Here is a 17,631-nt window from a genome sequence, read left to right as displayed (position 1 = left end):
TCATGCCCTCCACCTGTTTGTATCAATAACGTTTTATTGGAACGTAGCCTGGCCCCTTTGTTTACATGTGCTGCGTGACTGCCTCCATGCTGGAATCATAGCTGTGCAGTTGACAGAGATCATATAACCCCGAAAGCCTAAACTACTGTTTCTTACCTTGCCCTTTACAAAAAAGGTGTGTCAACCCCGCCCTAAACTAAACCATCTGCGGGTTCCCAGTCCCTGAAAAATGTGTGGCCTGCAGGCTCAGTTCTGGCCCAGACTCTTTCAGATTCTGAGTTTCAGGGTCTTTAGGAGGACATGACTCTGTAGTCCTCAGGCCACAGCAGCCCACTAGCCTATCACTTTACACCCAATGGCTTCATGCCTTTCTGTCATCTCTCTGGCCTCAGACATTTGAGTGGGCAACCTCTGGCTTATAAAGTCCAAACTCATCACTGTCCTTTGAGACCCCCCACAGTTTGACTCCAAGTTCGACCTACTTTGCTAAACATATCCTTTTCTCCATGAATTTTCCAGGTCAGCATCTCTGGTTCACAAATTCCATTCCATAAAGCATGTGAGGAGGGTAATAAAAGGAACTCTCATATACGAAGCACTTCTGTGGGTCAGGCCATGGATAAGCACTTGGCAATTACAGTGTCTTTTAATCCTTACAATGCAAGACTCCTGTGATGTAAAAACTACTATTTTACTCATATTAATGATACAAGAATTGAAGCTCAGAGAGGATAAGTAATTTAAAGCCAGACATGAGCGGCAGGACCAAGATTTGAACTCAAGTCTGTGGGATGCCCAAGCCTCTGCTTTTAGACTGCCTTCCCCTTACAAGGACACACCTCCCCAGATTCCATCCGGCCTGCAAGGTCTACTTCAGCCCTGAATCCTCAGACACCTGCCCTGGGGACCCTGCCTGTGGGAACCTACCCTTCATTGAAGCCCCCCCAGATCTGACTACCTCCATGTTGCCTGTGGCAGGTGCTCAGTGAAGATCTGTTGTCAGAGTGGTTGTTCCATCAGCTGACATAAAGAAAGAAGACAAAAAAGGCTCTAGTTAGGCTACCTGTTTTTCCCGTCCATACACCACTCTTTATTCTAAACCTTAATATTGTGCAAGTCCCACTTAAATAATGCTGTTTCTTAAGTGTGCAAAGGGGTGCCATCTGGTCCAATCAAAAGGAAAGAATACAAAGAGAACAGGAAGTTTTTCTCTGCCCTGGCCGGGTAGCTCAGGTGGTTAGAGCATCATCCCAACGTGCCAAGGTTGTGGACTCAATCCCCAATCAGGGCACATCCAAGAATAAACCTGTGAATGCATACATAAGTGGGACAACAAATCTCTCCCCCTCCCCCTCTCCCTTCCTTTCTCTCTCTCAAATAAATCAATAAAAATAAAAACATCTTTTTCTTCCAAGAGGGAACACCAGTCGATGATGTTCCCTTATGGCTTCTGTCCAGAAGTAAAAAAAAAAAAAGGCCAGCCTATTGTGGGTATGTTGGATCTCACAGCACCCTCTAGCCTCCTTCCCTGCTCACTCCATGTATTGTGTTGAAACATGTTAGTGTCCATAACAAACCGGACATGTGGGAACTAAAGGTGATAAGTCGCTCCTCTTAGTGAAGTGCACATCTTCAGCGTTTTGCAGACCAGTGGCAGGGGATGGAGAAAGAAGCGAATGTGGTGAAAGGAGCAGAGGTCTTCTGAGTTTGTGTTTGTTTTTTTAATGGCTATGACTTTTTTTTCTTCGTTCCTTGCCTTTCTCCCTCCTGGTTGTTTTAGGCGAAAGACTCAGGCAAACCCCAGCAAGTTTCTCACTCCTACATCCGCGTGCGGGTCATTGAGGAAAGTATCCACAAGCCCACGGCCATCCCTCTGGAGATTTTCATTGTCACCATGGAGGACGACTTTCCAGGTGGAGTCATTGGGAAGATCCACGCCACCGACCAAGACATGTATGACGTGCTCACGTTTGCCCTGAAATCAGAGCAGAAAAGCTTGTTCAAAGTGAACAGTCACGATGGGAAAATCATCGCCCTGGGAGGCCTGGACAGTGGCAAGTACGTCCTGAACGTGTCGGTGAGCGACGGCCGCTTCCAGGTGCCCATCGATGTGATCGTGCACGTGGAGCAGCTGGTGCACGAGATGCTGCAGAACACCGTCACCATCCGCTTCGAGAACGTGTCCCCCGAGGACTTCGTGGGGCTGCACATGCACGGGTTCCGGCGCAGCCTGCGGAACGCCGTCCTCACCCAGAAGCAGGACAGCCTGCACATCATCAGCATCCAGCCCGTGGCGGGCACCAGCCAGCTGGACATGCTGTTTGCCGTGGAGATGCACAGCAGCGAGTTCTACAAGCCGGCCTACCTCATCCAGAAGCTGTCCAATGCCAGGAGGCACCTGGAGAACGTCATGCGCATCTCGGCCATCCTGGAGAAGAACTGCTCGGGGCTGGACTGCCAGGAGCAGCACTGTGAGCAGGGCCTGTCGATGGATTCCCACGCACTCATGACCTACAGCACGGCTCGCATCAGCTTTGTGTGTCCACGTTTCTACCGGAACGTGCGCTGCACCTGTAATGGTGAGTGCGGCCTAGAGTCCCTCCCACCTCACCTCCTGAGATTTCATTAGACTAGGCTGCCATTCCTGGTAAGCATGCATTTGTTCATTCACTCACTCCACAGTACATTTACTGACCATCTACTATGTGTCTAGCAACCATGAGAGATTCTGGGGCTATGGCGGTAAAGACAGGCCCTCCTCCCATCGAACATATGGCTTATGAGCAGCCCAGACATACAAACAGGCCAGCTTGAGCACCTGCAGTCAGTATTGTTAGGGGAAGTACAGTCCTTCAGGAAGACCCAATCCGGAGGTAAGGTTTCCTAAAGGGAGTATGTCTAGGCTGAAGTGAAGGGGGAGTAGGGATTATGCGTGTGAAAACAGGTAGGGGAAGGAGAGCATTCCAGACCGAGGGTGCCTTGCATGAGGAAGGCTTAAGGGCAAGAGAGGAACCTATACTGAGGGGATTGAAAGAGATTTCCTGTCGCTGGAAGGAGCGAGGAGTGATGACGGGTGCGACTTGTGAGCAAGCCCCGGGGACCACACAGGGCTAGCCAGAATGAAGATTTTAAAAATGATCCCGGGGCAGCAGCAGGAACTGTTGGCTGATTTGAAGTAAGGAAGTGACGGGATCAGCTCCGTCTTTCACAAAGAGCGTGCTGGCTGCAGAGGGGATGGATTAGGCTGGGCCAGGCCAGAGGCAGGGAAACAAGTTAGGAAGCCATTGCAGGGGGCACATCAGCTAGATTTGCTTCAGTGAAAAACAGAGGCCAGATGTCCGGGAGCACAGTCAAAGGATGGATTCAGCCCTCAGGGCAGCAGAGATGGACTGCTTCGTGTTCGTTGATGTAACTAGAATCACTGAACCTTGACCTTTCCTGGTCAGAGGCTGTAACTGCACAGGGTCACATGCCCATAACGGTCAGGAAGAAGCATTGCTCCCTCCCTCTTTTCCTCTCTCTGACATGTGGAGCCATAAATTCATTGCCCTCTTCTAGGAAAATTGCACCCGGTCCTTCTAGCCAGTGTGAACTTGGCCCAAAGGGACCGTGGCCAGAAGAAAGGCCATTTGTGAAACATCCCCTTAGGTAATGGGGGACAGGCAGGGCCTTGGCCTCTTCCTGTGTAGAAAGGTTTTGGTTGCAGTTTGGAAAATAAGTTCATCAGAGGAAGACCGCAAAGATCATAGGTCCCTCTGAGAGACAATTCCACAGCCTCCCAGCAGCCCAGACGAGTTCCAGCCTCTTACTCTCCGGTACCCAGTGAATTCTGTTTCTGTTTTCATGGGATAGATGCAGTGATGTCTGACCTGTTGAATATGCAAATTAGTTCCAGAAGAACTCAAAGCGTGCACGCTAGGTGCAGTGTCTTTCTGGCAGATGCCACCAACATGCAGGATTTATGAATGCCAGCTGTCCAGGTCTCACCTAGGTTCCTCTGTAGGCAAGCTGATTGATGCCCCAAAGCTCTGCCAGGGCCTTGGTGAGACAATTCACAGCAGAGTTCCAAAGGCATTCACCACAGGATAGGGCAGAACCTTCGGGAGAAACTAAACCAGCTAATTAAGCCTTCTATTCTGAGAACTGGTTTCATTCAGCAAAAATCAGTGGAGGCAGCAGAGTCCTACACACTGAAGATTCAGAGTAAAAAAAAGGCACAGTCCCTGCACTCGGGAGCTGGCTGTTGTGAAGTCAATTTGCAAGTACCTATTTGCAATGAAAATGTTACAGTAAAACTTCTGCTAGGGAGTAGAAAGGACAGATTCCCTGTTGTGGCCACGGGAAAGCTTTCTGTGACATTTGTACATGAGAGATCACCTAAGTACTGGCCCTTGTGGGAAGGGTATGAGTTCATCAAGAAGAGACAGGGCAGACTTGGCAGAATTCCTTTAAAGGAGGGATTTAGTGGGTTGACTTTTATTGGGAGGGGCTTGCTCTGCATTTTGCATGAGACAGTAATGTTTTCAATACAGTAATTTTTGGGGTGATGTCCTTGCCCAGGCCTCCTGTTCTCTGGTCCCCATTAACCTTTCTACTCCCCATAAATGCAGAATGTTGGAATGTTTTGTGATTCAGCCCACAGATATCCCCCAAGCAGCCTTGGTTGGAAAGCAAACATTTCCTTAATGGTAGCTCTGTGCAGATTCAGGTCCACCCAGAGCCTCTTCTCACCTTCAAGTCATTCTTATAATCCTATATAATAAAAGGCTAATATGCAAATCAACCGAACAGCAGAACGACTGGTCTGTATGGCATGCACTGACCACCAGGGAGCAGATGCTCAATGCAGGAGCTGCCTCCTGGTGGTCAGTGCACTCATACAGGGGAGCCGCTCAGCCAGAAGCCAGGTTCATGGCTGGCAAGCGCAGTGGCAGGAGCCTCTCCTGCCTCCGCGGCAGCACTAAGGTTGTCCGACTGCCAGCTTAGGCCTGCTCCCCATGGGAAGCAGGTCTAAGCCATCAGTTGGACATTCCCTGAGGGCTCCTGAACTGTGAGAGGGTGCAGGCTGGGCTGAGGTACCGCCCCCCCCCCCCCCCCCCCCCCCCCGCCAAGTGCATGGATTTCGAATAAAATACTGGATATTAATGCTAAAAGGACCCTAAAAGGTCATCTTGTCTCAGCAGGTGATATATGATCAGTTCTGCTTTGTAAATATGATGCCTCTGTGCCTTGCCTAGGGCCATACAGCTGGTGCAAGGGGCATGCTGATTCAGTGAAGGTTCATTTGGGACCCCTATTTTATTATCTGCATCTTAAGAACAGGGACTCTTCCATTTTTTATTAATATATTTTATTGATTTTTTACAGGGAGGAAGGGGGAGGGATAGAGAGTTAGAAACATCAGTGAGAGAGAAGTATCAATCAGCTGCCTCCTGCACACCCGCCACTGGGGATGTGCCCGCAACCAAGGTACATGCCCTTGACTGGAATCGAACCCAGGACCCTTCAGTCCGCAGGCCGACACTCTATCCACTGAGCCAAACCAGTCAAGGCTCTTCCATTTTTTAATGTGAGTTATAACTCCAGTGCTGTGTGCTCTGTAGGAATACTCAAATAACCCCATTTTCCCCAGCAGACTAATGCCCAGACTCGCCATACCACCTCAGGATGGCAGGGCGTTTCTCAGCCTGCAGTATGCACAGGGCTTACAAGAAATGCTCATGGCTGAGCCCCACACTCAGATATATCAGGAGGTTCTGGGTGGAGCCTAAGACCTATATATGTAGCCTTGGTGATTCTAATGCTAGTCGTCAGAAAATCAAACTTTGTGAGATCTCACAGCAAGATAAAGCAAAAAGAATTTCCTCCAGGTTCAGGGGGCAAGCTTTTAGTTATAATAGTAATAGCTCTCTTACTTCTTATAAAGCATCCTCTGAAATAAAATACAGTGAAGAACTATTAAGGAAAACATTATGCATTTTAGGCATCTCATTTATTGGAAAGGAGAGGTAATTAAATTCCATAAATGCCCCTGCATCAGACACACACACACACACTAGTATTGGATTGCTTATCCTGGAAAATTGGCAGATTCACTCAATGGACTTTCTAACCACGTGGTGAAATAATCAGGATGATGAGGGCTGTAAAGTAATATTTATACAGATTTGGCCTCAATATTTATCCCTCTCCTAACTTCTTTTTCTCATGCAAATGTTTTGTGTTTAATTAACATCATTAGCATCTTGAACCAAAATGCCAAGTTGCTTTGAAAAATGAGAGCAAACTTGAATTTTAGTGCCAGATAGGTTCATTGAATTCCAGCCCCCATCCAGCATCATGTTTGAACGGAAGTTCAAGAGATATAAAGTTCTGATGTCATGAGATCGCCCCTGGTAAACTTCAGAAGTCCAATGAACATTGGCACTTCACTGAGGAAACCTGACACCAACTTAAGTGACGAGGGCATTGATAGATGCCCTCGAGCCCCCTCAGGGAAAGCAGGCAGACAGTGCATGAGGGGCAGTCTATGGAGCTGGGCTGATTGTCTATTTTGGAAAGTTTTCACTGATTTTTCAAAGGTCTGATATAGAAATATATCTAAAAGGAGACATTCCCCAGCTATGTCTCTGCAAAGCCCTCATCCCCAGCACCTGAGTCCCAAAATGTCAGGAGAGGTTTGGAGGTGTCCAGCTTCTCAGTGTCTTGGTATTCCCTCATATGTTCAGCTCACACACAACTGCCTCAGAAAAGTTGTCTTTAATGAAACTTCACCTAGCCCTTAGCAAAATCTCCCAGAAAATATGGCTGAGCCAAGAAAACACCCTCACCCGTGATTCTGTGCTTCTGGGAGAACCTCAAGGGACCATTTCAAAGCCAGGAGACCTTGGGAGAAGGTGTTTTAAAATGTCACGCCGTCCAGGAATTAAGATGGAAGGTAAATGACTTCTGTGGCATTTGCCAAGACATGACGGCTTGGCAGAGCACATGCATTCAAGGTGTTTACCATTTAGTTACTGGATTCTCAGTGTATTGTTTACCATTAGTTATTGGGTTCTCCGTGTAATGAGGCAGAAACATGCATCAAGAGGTAGAATCCGCTCAAAGTGGCAGCGATAATAATCACAGCTAGATACTGATGTGCTAGCTGAAGGCATTGATTCATGGCGGGGGGCCGGGGGTGGGGGATGGCTGTGGGAATGCTGGGGAGATGAAGAGAGGCGAGTCATTAACTATGGTAGCGAGAACCTTCTAAAACCTCAAGAGGATTACCTTTCTCCTCCCTGCGGTTTCCAAAGCTCTGAAGCTGCTGTTGGAGTGAGTTGCATGTTGTTAACTCTGTGGAGAGTGGCCTAAATTTCTGTCTGAGCCCAACTTCAGAAGGTGGAAAACCTTCTTTGGGAGAATGGCTACATTGTGTGTACATTTCTCCTCAGAGGGAGACCAGGAAAAGCACACCTCCAAGGTGGTGAAGGGGCTCCCACAATGCACGTGGCCTGTGACACTGATTCATAAAAAGCTCCAGGCCTTATTATTTTGTGTCTCCCATGTACCTGGCATTTCACTTTACCTGTCAATTTGCAAATACTGAATTGGACCAAGAAAGGACAGTAAGGAAAAGATTGCTCTTGAGTTCAGGTCTCTGCCATGTTACTGAGGCAAGCTCGTGTCCCCAGTTTGGGGACCTTGTCGTAATTTGTTTCTACTATAAAGTGTTTGTTTTTCTTTGCAAGTTGCTTTCACATACATTAGCCCATTTAATTGTTAAAACTCTATGAAGATGCCGAATACCGGTTTGGCTCAGTGGATAGAGCGTCGGCCTGCAGACTGAAGGGTCCCGGGTTCGGTTCCGGTCAAGGGCATGTACTTGGGTTGCGGGCACATCCCCAGTGGGAGATGTGCAGGAGGCAGCTGATCGATGTTTCTCTCTCATCGATGATTCTGACTCTCTATCTCTCTCCCTTCCTCTCTGTGGAAAATCAATAAAATATATTAAAAAAAAAAAAAAAAACTCAATGAAGAATCATTATCCTCATTTTTCTGAGAAACAGTTGAGACCCAGAGACATCACGGGATTTGTTCAGAACCATGCACTCAATAAATTGAACAACTGAGTCAGGGCCAAAACCCAGGTCTGCTGCTTGTCAGCGCAGCACCGCTGTCGATTACACTACCCCGCCTCCCAGAGGGGCCCTGGGACAGGAACAGAGCTTTCTCTGCCTGCTTTATGTTCTGGCAGTTGCTAAAAATGTCTGCTCCTCCTGTCCTGCTCTGACGTACAGCAAACAGCGTCAGCTGGTTTGATAAAGTGGGACCCTTCTCCCTTCATGCTCATTCTGGCACCAAATGGATGGGTGCCTGGAGATGCCAAGCATGGAGGTCTAGAGTTCCCACCCCCCAGGCTGTCACGGATCACAGCACAAGGTCATTAAACCTGGATTATTTAATGATAGTTAATAAGATAACTTCCTCCCAGAAGCCAACAGGAGCTGACACTGTTATCTCTTCACTGGTCCTGGAAAGCTGATCAGGCACTTTCTACCACCAGCGAGAGGGTCTGTGAGGCTCTTTACGACGGTAGGTAAAGGGGATGACATAAACATGGCTTCTAAGAACAAGTTAACCGCTCAGCGTCATTAAAAGTATACTGGCTTTTATGTCGCTAGAGACTTTAAGCCTTTGCTCAAAAAGATGCTCATTAAACCCAGGAATCTGTCCCCAGGACCCAGACCTGAGCACATCTGAGGTTGAAGTGACACAGGACATTGTTCAGGTGGACAGTCAAAGATCAGGTCCCTCTGACAATATATATTTCTTATCATGGTCCATAGAGAGAGAACTACAACACTGCATATGGGAACTATTTAGTTCTGGGAAACCTGTTTTTCAGTAACTAGAAGTATTTATCTACTCAGAATAGATTGCGTATTTAAAATTGATTGGAGAGAGAGGGAGAGAGAGAGAGAGACATTGATTCGTTGTTCCGCTCATGAATGCATTCATTAGTTGATTCTTGTATGTGCCCTGACTGGAATTGAACCTGAAACCTTGGCATATCCAGATGACACTCTAACCAACTGAGTTAGCTGCCCAGCCAGGGCCGAACTGTATTTTATGCACATGCTCACATCTGCCCCCAGCTAAGAAGCCGTTGTATTTACACAGACCTCCAGATGCTAACCTGCCTTCATACTTCCTTGAACCACAAGAGAGTGGACAGTGAGCAGAGCGAACAGACAGTTGCAGCTGGAGCCCAGCTGTTTATGGCTCCTCCCAGCTCGGCCAGGACTGGGGACGAGGCCCTGGAGGAATTTTAAGCATCAGGAGTTGAGTCAGATTGCTTGCCAAGAACAGTCCCCATTACCTTAAAAAACCTATTGGAAAAAGAAAAAGAAAGAGAAATGAACTATCAGGGTCAATTGCTAGAATACATAGAAATGTACATTATTATATACCTAATATATGATTAATTTTAGAATACATGTATTATATTTGTATTAATATATTTTTACAGATCCTCCACCTAGAATTTTCATAATGGGGACTGTCTCTAACATAATCCATTAATTTACTGGATTTAATTATATGGGTTCTATGGTTATGACATAAGGAAAAAGGAAGAAAAAAAGCTGTGAATTTGAACTTCAGTTGTGGGTCTAAATGGCCTTGTGCTTTAACCAGCATAAGAGATATGAGTGAGTCCTAACTGGTTTGGCTCAGTGGATAGAGCGTCAGCCTGCGGACTGAAAGGTCCCAGGTTCGATTCTGGTGAAGGGCATGTACCTTGGTTGTGGGCACATCCCCAGTAGGAGGTGTGCAGGAGACAGCTGATCGATGTTTCTCTCTCATCGATGTTTCTAACTCTCCATCCCTCTCCCTTCCTCTCTGTAAAAAACCAATAAAATATAAAAATAAAATAAAGAGGGAGAGAGATATGAGTGAGCTGGGCCGGTGTGGCTCAGTGGTTGAGCATCGACCTATGAACCAGGAGGTTGAGGTTCAATTCCCAGTCGAGGGCACATGCCCGAGTTGCATGCTCGATCCCCAGTGTGGGCGTGCAGGAGGCAGCCGATCAATGATTCTCTCTCATCACGAATGTTTCTATCTCTCTCCCTCTCCCTTTCTCTCTAGAACAGTGGTTCTCACCCTTGGCTGCACATTAGAATCACCTGGGAATCTTTTTAAAATCCTGATTTCTGTGCCTCATCCTCCGGGAATTGTTTCTTTGTTACTTAGTTGTGGCCCCACCCCATAACAAAGAAACAGAATTTCTGGAGGGTGAGGCCCAGAAATCAGGATTTTAAAGATTCCCAGGTGATTCTAATGTGCAGCCAAGGTTGAGAACCACTGTTCTAGAATCAACAAAAATTTTTTTTTTTTTTTTTCAAAAAAGAGAGATGAGTGATAAAATGAAAAGCCTGTACTAATTACCAGGGCAGGACTGACAGTCAAAGAAAAGGTCAAAACATGTGAATAAAAGAGAGAATTACTCAAATGCTATATTTATTCTGAAATACAGTGCTTAGTTTTTATTATATGCACTTATAACTCTCTTTTTAATATATTTATTTATTGATTTTAGAGATAAAGGGAGAGTGAGAGAGAGATAGAAACATCAATGATGAGAGAGAATCATTGATCAACTGCCTCGTGCACACCCCCCACTGGGGATCAAGCCCAAAACCCGGGCATGTACCCTTGGCCAGAATTGAACCCAGGACCCTTCAATCTGCAGGCCGACGCTCCATCCACTGAGCCAAACCAGCCAGGGCAAATTCTTTTTTTTTTTAAGTTACCATAATTCTTATAGGAGAAAATCACTTTTCTGTCATGGGTCTGAAATTATCTAGCCCTCTTGTTCCCTTGGAAACAGTGGCTTTTAAACTGGATTTTTGATAATGCAAAGTTTCTTAGCAATGCAGCCTTTGCATTAGAGCAGAAAAGGTTATGAAGATGTGTCTCGGAAATGCAGAAATATATGGAAAGGACGTCCTTAGGCTATTTAAAATAGGACAAGGAAAGAGGTGTGTCCATGGAATGGGACTTAACAGATTTCTTCAATCCTAAATTCCTCTTTCTGTGTCTGATTGGAAGGATCTATCCAGGTAATCTAGAGTTACAACTATGCCATGCGATACATTTTTTTTATTTCTGCACATTGCCGCCTCCATGTAGCAGAGGTTAGCATTGGGCTCCGTTTGCATTTTATTAGCATACTAGAGGCCCGGTGCATGACAGCCGTGCACTGGGGGTGGGGGGTGTCCCTCAGCCCAGGGTGTGCCCTCTCACAGTCTGGGACCCCTCAAGGGGTGTCTGCCAACCATCTTAGGCCCCATCCCCCCAGCAGTCGGACATCCCTCTCTTAGTCCAGAGCTCTCGAAGTCCGGAACCCTTCATTCCTTACTGCCAGCCTGCAGCAGAGGCGGGAAAGGCTCCCGCCACCACCACTGCGCTCTCCAGCCATGAGCCCAGCTTCTGGCTGAGCAGTGCTCCTCCTGTGGGAACACACTGACCACCAGGGGGTAGCTCCTGCATGAGCGTCTGTCCCCTGGTGGTCAATGTGCATCATAGTGACCAGTCGTTCTGCTGTTTGGTCGATATGCATATTAGGCTTTTATTATATAGGATACTCACCCATCAACATCTAGGAGCAGCATGGAAGTGTGCAGGGCATCAGAAACTGGAAGGAAGCCACTCATGGAGACAGCACAGGGTCAGCTGGTAGAGTTGTGAGCTTTCCATGAACAAACTTAAGCACATGAGTGTAGTTAAGGACTAACTATGGTTGGTTCATTCCCACGAAACACAGTTCCTTGTTACTCAAAGGATCTCATCCTTCAAGCCCGAGTGTAAAATGCTCCCTTTCTATAGGAGACTGACATTCTCCCAGGAATCACACTTTTCCTTCTCTGGTACTTCCATTGCACTCACATATCTCTATGAAAGCAGTTTCCTCATTGTGTTGTAATCATGTGTTTGTGGAATGTTACGTAGGAGAGGAAGAGACACAATCATTTCCTTTCATCTTTACATGTCCGGGCCTATCACCTCATTAGCCCTGAAAAATTATTTGTTGGATGAATGCACCAAACGTTATGTAAAAACTGGTTATCAAAAGCCTCTTGAGACAGATCATAAGGTGGTTGAACAGCTTTTTTCAAATTCCATAAATATTGATATATCTGTGGCAGGAATAAAGATGTTTTTGAATGAAAATAGGCAGATGTACTTTATGTCTTTTTAGGACCATTTGTAGGGTTCATTCTAAATTTTCAGTTAAAAATCCCTTCATCATCTAACACTATGTAAGCTGGACCATTGCCAAGGAGTATCGTTTTGATACTAAGCTGAGCTCTAAACCAGTGGAAAATAGGATTTATGAATTCTAAGTTTGCTGGTACTACTTATATTGCTCCTCTCATGGATTACAGTGTTTAAAATGTTTATAAGTAGTTAGCATTAAATTTTTGCTTTCACCGCCCTCGCCAGTTTGCTCAGTGGATAGCACAGCAGCCTGCAGACTGAACGATCCTGGGTTCAGTTCTGGTCAAGGACACATACCTGGGTTGCAGGCTAGGTCTTTAGCCCCGGTCAGGGTGTGTGTGGGAGGCAACCAATCAATGTGTTTGTCTCACATCGCTGTTTCACTCTCTCTGTCTATCCCCCTCCCTTGGACTCTCTAAAAATCAAAGGGAAAATATCTGGGGGTGAAGATTAAAAAAAAAACAAAAAACTTTTTGCTTTCTCCCAGACAAAGAAATGACTGTATAATGGAATAATATGCTTAACGAGGAGGAAAGAGTTTGGATGGAGAGGAGTATGATAAAGGACCAGATCCTGCTAATGCCCAGCCTGTTCTAGGTTCGCAGAGGCGCTCCTTTCGGCCTCTGCTAACCTAGTTGTGGCTTATTTTGAATGTCTCCTTTTTTATAATCCCGTTACCACTTAAACTCTTTCGAGCTGGAAAGTGGCCTAATTGCATGTGAAGTAGCCAAGGCCTTTGAAAAGAGCGCTTCCTTCAGTGGACCCGTGTTTGCCATCGCTGCAGTTCTGAAAACGACTCACCTGGGCCCCGAATTCTGCCTCAATCACTTAATCTGCTTCCCAGGATTTCCTCCGTGAGGGATTAACCTTTCATCTCACTGAGCTGTGAACATCAAACAAGCAGGAGGGAAGCCTTCCTCTGCCAGAGAGAATTCTGCTAGTTTTGAGAGCCGGGAGGGCACGTTTACAGCTAATCAATACAATAGCATGCAGCAGGGGGGATTAGGAAGTAACATTAGTTGTGCTTTTACAATTTAGCATTAGTCATGTAGTCATACTTTTCCTTAGAAAAGTCTATGTCTACCCCTAGTTTTCCAGGGCAGGAGAGGAGTGTAGAAGAAATCTAAACTCAAGTGATGCATATAAATGGCCCCAGGTAAGCAGGAACCCACTCCGAGAAAGACCACCAGAGCCCGTGTGGTAAGATTTCTTTTCAGCTGAAGTTGGTCTAGTCACAACCTTACCATATTTTAGCCTCAGCGGAGGAGTCCCATTTACTCTTTGTGCCCAACCTACTTGAGCTTTTGGCAGATCCAGGGACGTTTGATGGGTGCCCACACCAGGTGAAGCCCATCCCAGCGCTCCTGCTTCGGGCAGCCTGTGGAGTCCAGCTCCCACCCGTTCCTGTACTTCTGGAGTGTAGAGTGATTCCCTTTGTGCTGATCGTGCATGTTCCCCCTTTGTCACAGGAGGACTGTGCCCGGGGTCCAATGATCCTTGCGTGGAGAAGCCGTGTCCAGGAGACATGCAGTGTGTCGGTTACGAAGCCAGCAGGAGACCATTCCTCTGCCAGTGTCCACCGGGGAAGCTTGGAGAGTGCTCAGGTGCTGAGTGGGTTGCCATGACGAGGGTCTAAATTCCCAGTCCTGAAGCACTTGCCCTTGAGTAAATGGCACTGCCCTAGCCCTTTCAGAAGACATTCCTGCCCGCCGGCAATACTGTCCTTCAGAATGGACCAGCGCTGACCTCCACCCTCATACACATTCGGCATTCATGGCAGCTGCAGCCTGTGTGAAGAGCACATGCAGTGACCGTGAACTCCCGATATAATGGGGAGACCACACATGTGTTTTCAATCATGTTGCATGGATGGTATGGGTGTGAAACTATGGAACATACAAGGCTACTGGTTGGCAGGAGAGTTGGAGTGTCTGTGGCATGACATTTGATGTTCAGAGGCCTGCACAGACCCATAGTCCCCAAAACAGAGACCAACAGAAGGTAGAGCTGAGCCAGTCCAGTTGGCCTTGCATGGGGTAAGCCCAGCCTAGAGCACCAAGTAAGCCTCTCCCCTGGAGATGTCTAACTCACTGCATGTTCCCCAAACTGTAGGTGCTCACCTCTGTTTCTTAAAGAAAGAAAGAAATCCATATTTATATTATTTCAACCCAAATGGCCCTCTGTTTCTGATCTTCACTCAATACATTTGATTCATGTATTCTCTACCTCTTTTTTCTTCTAAAAAGAGTATTGTTCACTTTAGGCACCAATAAAACCCTCTCTTTGGTAGAGGATATATTTAAAATACAGGTACACTGATGCCAATTTTGGAATCCAAGGACTAGATTGAGTAATGATTGAATAGTAATTATGGTGATAATAGAAAATGATTATGACTATTGTGTGCAAGGCACTTTTCTAAGCAGTGGGTTCCAGAAATAAATTCAGCCTTTGCAAAGAGAAGCACTGTTCTTAGAAATTGAAGCCAAAGCTCTTTCATAGCTGATTTCAAGAACAGAGCTGCCCGTTAAGTGAAGGGATCACCAGTGTATTTGCTTTTGAAGTCATCTAAGGCTTAGACTTGAAAGATATTTATGCGGTCTCCCCACCAGCACACATGCCATGCACATAGCAGGTGGGGATGCAGGGTGACAATAAGGCCAAGCCTCCTAACTTTAGATGTCACTTTCTGCCCATCTCCTTTCTCCTCTCTATATAGAACACTTTTGATTGTTCACAATTATCATCCATTCAGTGTATTTCACACTTTGCACCTTTCCTCCCAGCAAGACAGCTTTTCAACCATTACTTTGCTTGTTAAAACATAAAGTTGGAGGCAATAAAAAAAGAGGGTAAACTCAGAAGTGGACGATGTGAATAGGGCTAAAAATTCTGAGAAGGGGAGCCTTGAAATTAATAGTCAAGGTAGAATTGTGACTGCATATGACATGAACTCCCTTTCTATCCGTTACCTTTTTCTAATGCTAGTGCAAATGTCATGATTTGGCTATTTGGCATTAGGATAGGTGGAGAATACAGATATTCTTTGAAAATGTTTGTGTCTTCCCTTAGTTCCATAGAATTAAAAGTTCTTAAGTGTCTAAGTGATAGGGATGGGCATGATGGGTTATCCTTTAATAGAGCTAATTTTAGAAAGTGGGAATTGGGAATTTAGTGACACTAATAAAATTCTGGTTATAGAATTTACCAAGTTGCCCTTGTCATTAGACAACTAAGATTTCTTTTTGGCATCTGGACTAATTAATATTTGTTTTCACTTTGAAATTTGAGTGTGACCTGAAATGGAGAACCAGTTTTTAATCAAAAATGGTTTCTCCTCAATGCCTTCACTAACTTCCCATGGTCTTTCATCACCTTGCTTGGTAGCTGTTGGGTGATTTCAGGTGTCCCTGCTCCTTTCTGAAAGTTAAAAGCCTGTGTGTCTTCTCATTATGATCTTTTCAGGGCACACTTCTCTCAGCTTTGCTGGAAACAGTTACATCAAATACCGGCTTTCTGAGACAAGCAAAGAAGAGGACTTTAAGCTGGGTCTGCGCCTGCGCACACTGCAAAGCAACGGGATTATCATGTACACCCGAGCAAATCCCTGCATAATTCTGAAGGTAATTAAAATGCGTTATCTGTTCCTGCAGTCAGTTCTCATGTTAGTCTTTTGGCTCGTGGGTTGGGGGGCTGCTGAAATCGTTTTGTCTTTTAAATTCAGAGGACCAGAAGCAGACTTTAGGACAGAGGGAGCAGCAGCAAAACTGGGAAGTGTGCCAACACCCGTTTCCTTTTGTATATTCGGCTTCGAAACTGGCTCTTGGCAGACAGGGGATCTCTCTCTAGAGTGGGTTCAAGGGCTGGCCTCCTTGGAGCTGTAATCACTCAACAGCTCATTAGAATGTATCTCCTAATCAATTCCATGGCAGGGTTAGTCCTTTAAAAAGGCTGGCGGTGTGCTCTTCTAGCCCCACTGACCTCTGAGATGACTTCTGTCCTTGCTCAGAGAGAAGTTGGAGATGCAGGGAATGGAAGATTCCATATGTCCTATCTGACACAAGTAACCCAATTTTTTAAAGTAATTTTCAGCCTCAGAAACCCTCCAAAGGCAGCCAGATTTCCTTTAGAGCAGGCCTGGCATTTGTGTTCAGTTCAGAGCTTCTGGTACCTTCATGACAACAACAACAGCAATAGTACTAAAAGCTTTACACACATCATTTTGATTTTTATTATAAAATTAATATAAATGAATAAATTTGTTTTATATGATCGTCCCCATTTGATAGAGAAGATAGAGGTTCAGAGAAGTTAAGGAAGTTACCTAAGGTTGTACAGCTAATAAACGTGGTAAAGCCTGAACCCTGGACCTACACTCCAGTCTCTTAATCTCCATGCTCCCCTAGTTCTCAGTATTGACACTATAACTTATTTTATCAAAAAAAAAAAAAAAAACCACAAAAAACACTCTGGCCCTGGCTCACTTGGCTAGAGCATCATCCCAATACGTCAAGGTTTCGGCTTTTATGTCCTGTCAGAGCACATACAAGAATCAATCAATGAAGGCATAAATAAGTGGAACAAGTCTCTCTCTCTCTTCCTCTTTCTCTCTAAAATCAATCAATCAATAAAATTTTAAAAAACACATTCTGGGTGTCTATAGGACAGATTAATCCCTCCAGTATTGTGAGGAGAAGAAATAAGAATGAGGAAGACATGCTTAATCAAATGCGTTTCTTACCAGGTTGCTACACCAGCCCATTGGAAGGGCCTTCAGAGATACATAGTCTGTCCAGCAGGAAGTGCCCACCCAGGCGGAAGTGGCTGACAGTGTTTCCTCCCTAGGATTCTATCACTAGGTTTAACTGGAGTCATGGTGGACCTTCCTAGCTTCTGTTCTTTGATTGTTTATAGGTGACATCCAAGTTGATTAGATGGCCCAGACTTTAATCCTAGGGGGAGAGAATTGAATGAGAATTGAATGCCAGTGGCTTCCCCTGTCACATAGACTTTTGCCAGGTGTTATTGCCAGGTATTACTTGGTGGCCAAGAGTGAGTGATCAGGGAGTTGGAATTCAAAAGTTGGCTACTTTTGAGGGGAATCTCCCACTGTCCTTACTCATTCAACTCAGAGAATAATTTTAGCTCTGCAAAGGAAAGCGTTGTGTTTAAATTTTTTATTTATTGATTTTAGAGAAAGAGCAAAGGAGAGAGAGAGAACTCAGTTTGTTGCTTCACTTATTTATGCATTCATTGGTTGGTTCTTCTTCTTTTTTTTAATCCTCACCCAAGGGGACGGAGGGGGAAAAAAAGACAGAGAGACAGAGAGAAACACTGATGTGAGAGAGATACATGGATTGGTTGCCT

The 17,631-nt window shown here is 45.6% G+C and overlaps 1 protein-coding gene across 2 annotated transcripts in view; it reads left to right on the top strand.

Annotated features, from left to right (window-relative positions):
* FAT3 (FAT atypical cadherin 3) overlaps nucleotides 1-17,631 on the top strand; it is a 524,011-nt gene that overhangs the window by 472,972 nt on the left and 33,408 nt on the right. For both annotated transcript variants that reach the window (XM_070425876.1, XM_070425875.1), the window contains exons 18-20: nucleotides 1,781-2,579; nucleotides 13,734-13,868; nucleotides 15,730-15,887. In XM_070425876.1, the coding sequence (XP_070281977.1) occupies nucleotides 1,781-2,579; nucleotides 13,734-13,868; nucleotides 15,730-15,887 (1,092 nt within the window). The remainder of the gene's footprint in view (nucleotides 1-1,780; nucleotides 2,580-13,733; nucleotides 13,869-15,729; nucleotides 15,888-17,631) is intronic.

The sequence above is a fragment of the Myotis yumanensis genome, unplaced genomic scaffold, assembly GCF_028538775.1.
Source record: "Myotis yumanensis isolate MYYU_CA2020_CCGP unplaced genomic scaffold, mMyoYum1.0.hap1 SCAF_10, whole genome shotgun sequence".
Taxonomy (NCBI): domain Eukaryota; kingdom Metazoa; phylum Chordata; class Mammalia; order Chiroptera; family Vespertilionidae; genus Myotis; species Myotis yumanensis.
The sequence above is the reverse complement of the archived record's forward strand: the minus strand, read 5'-3'. Positions and strand labels throughout refer to the sequence as shown.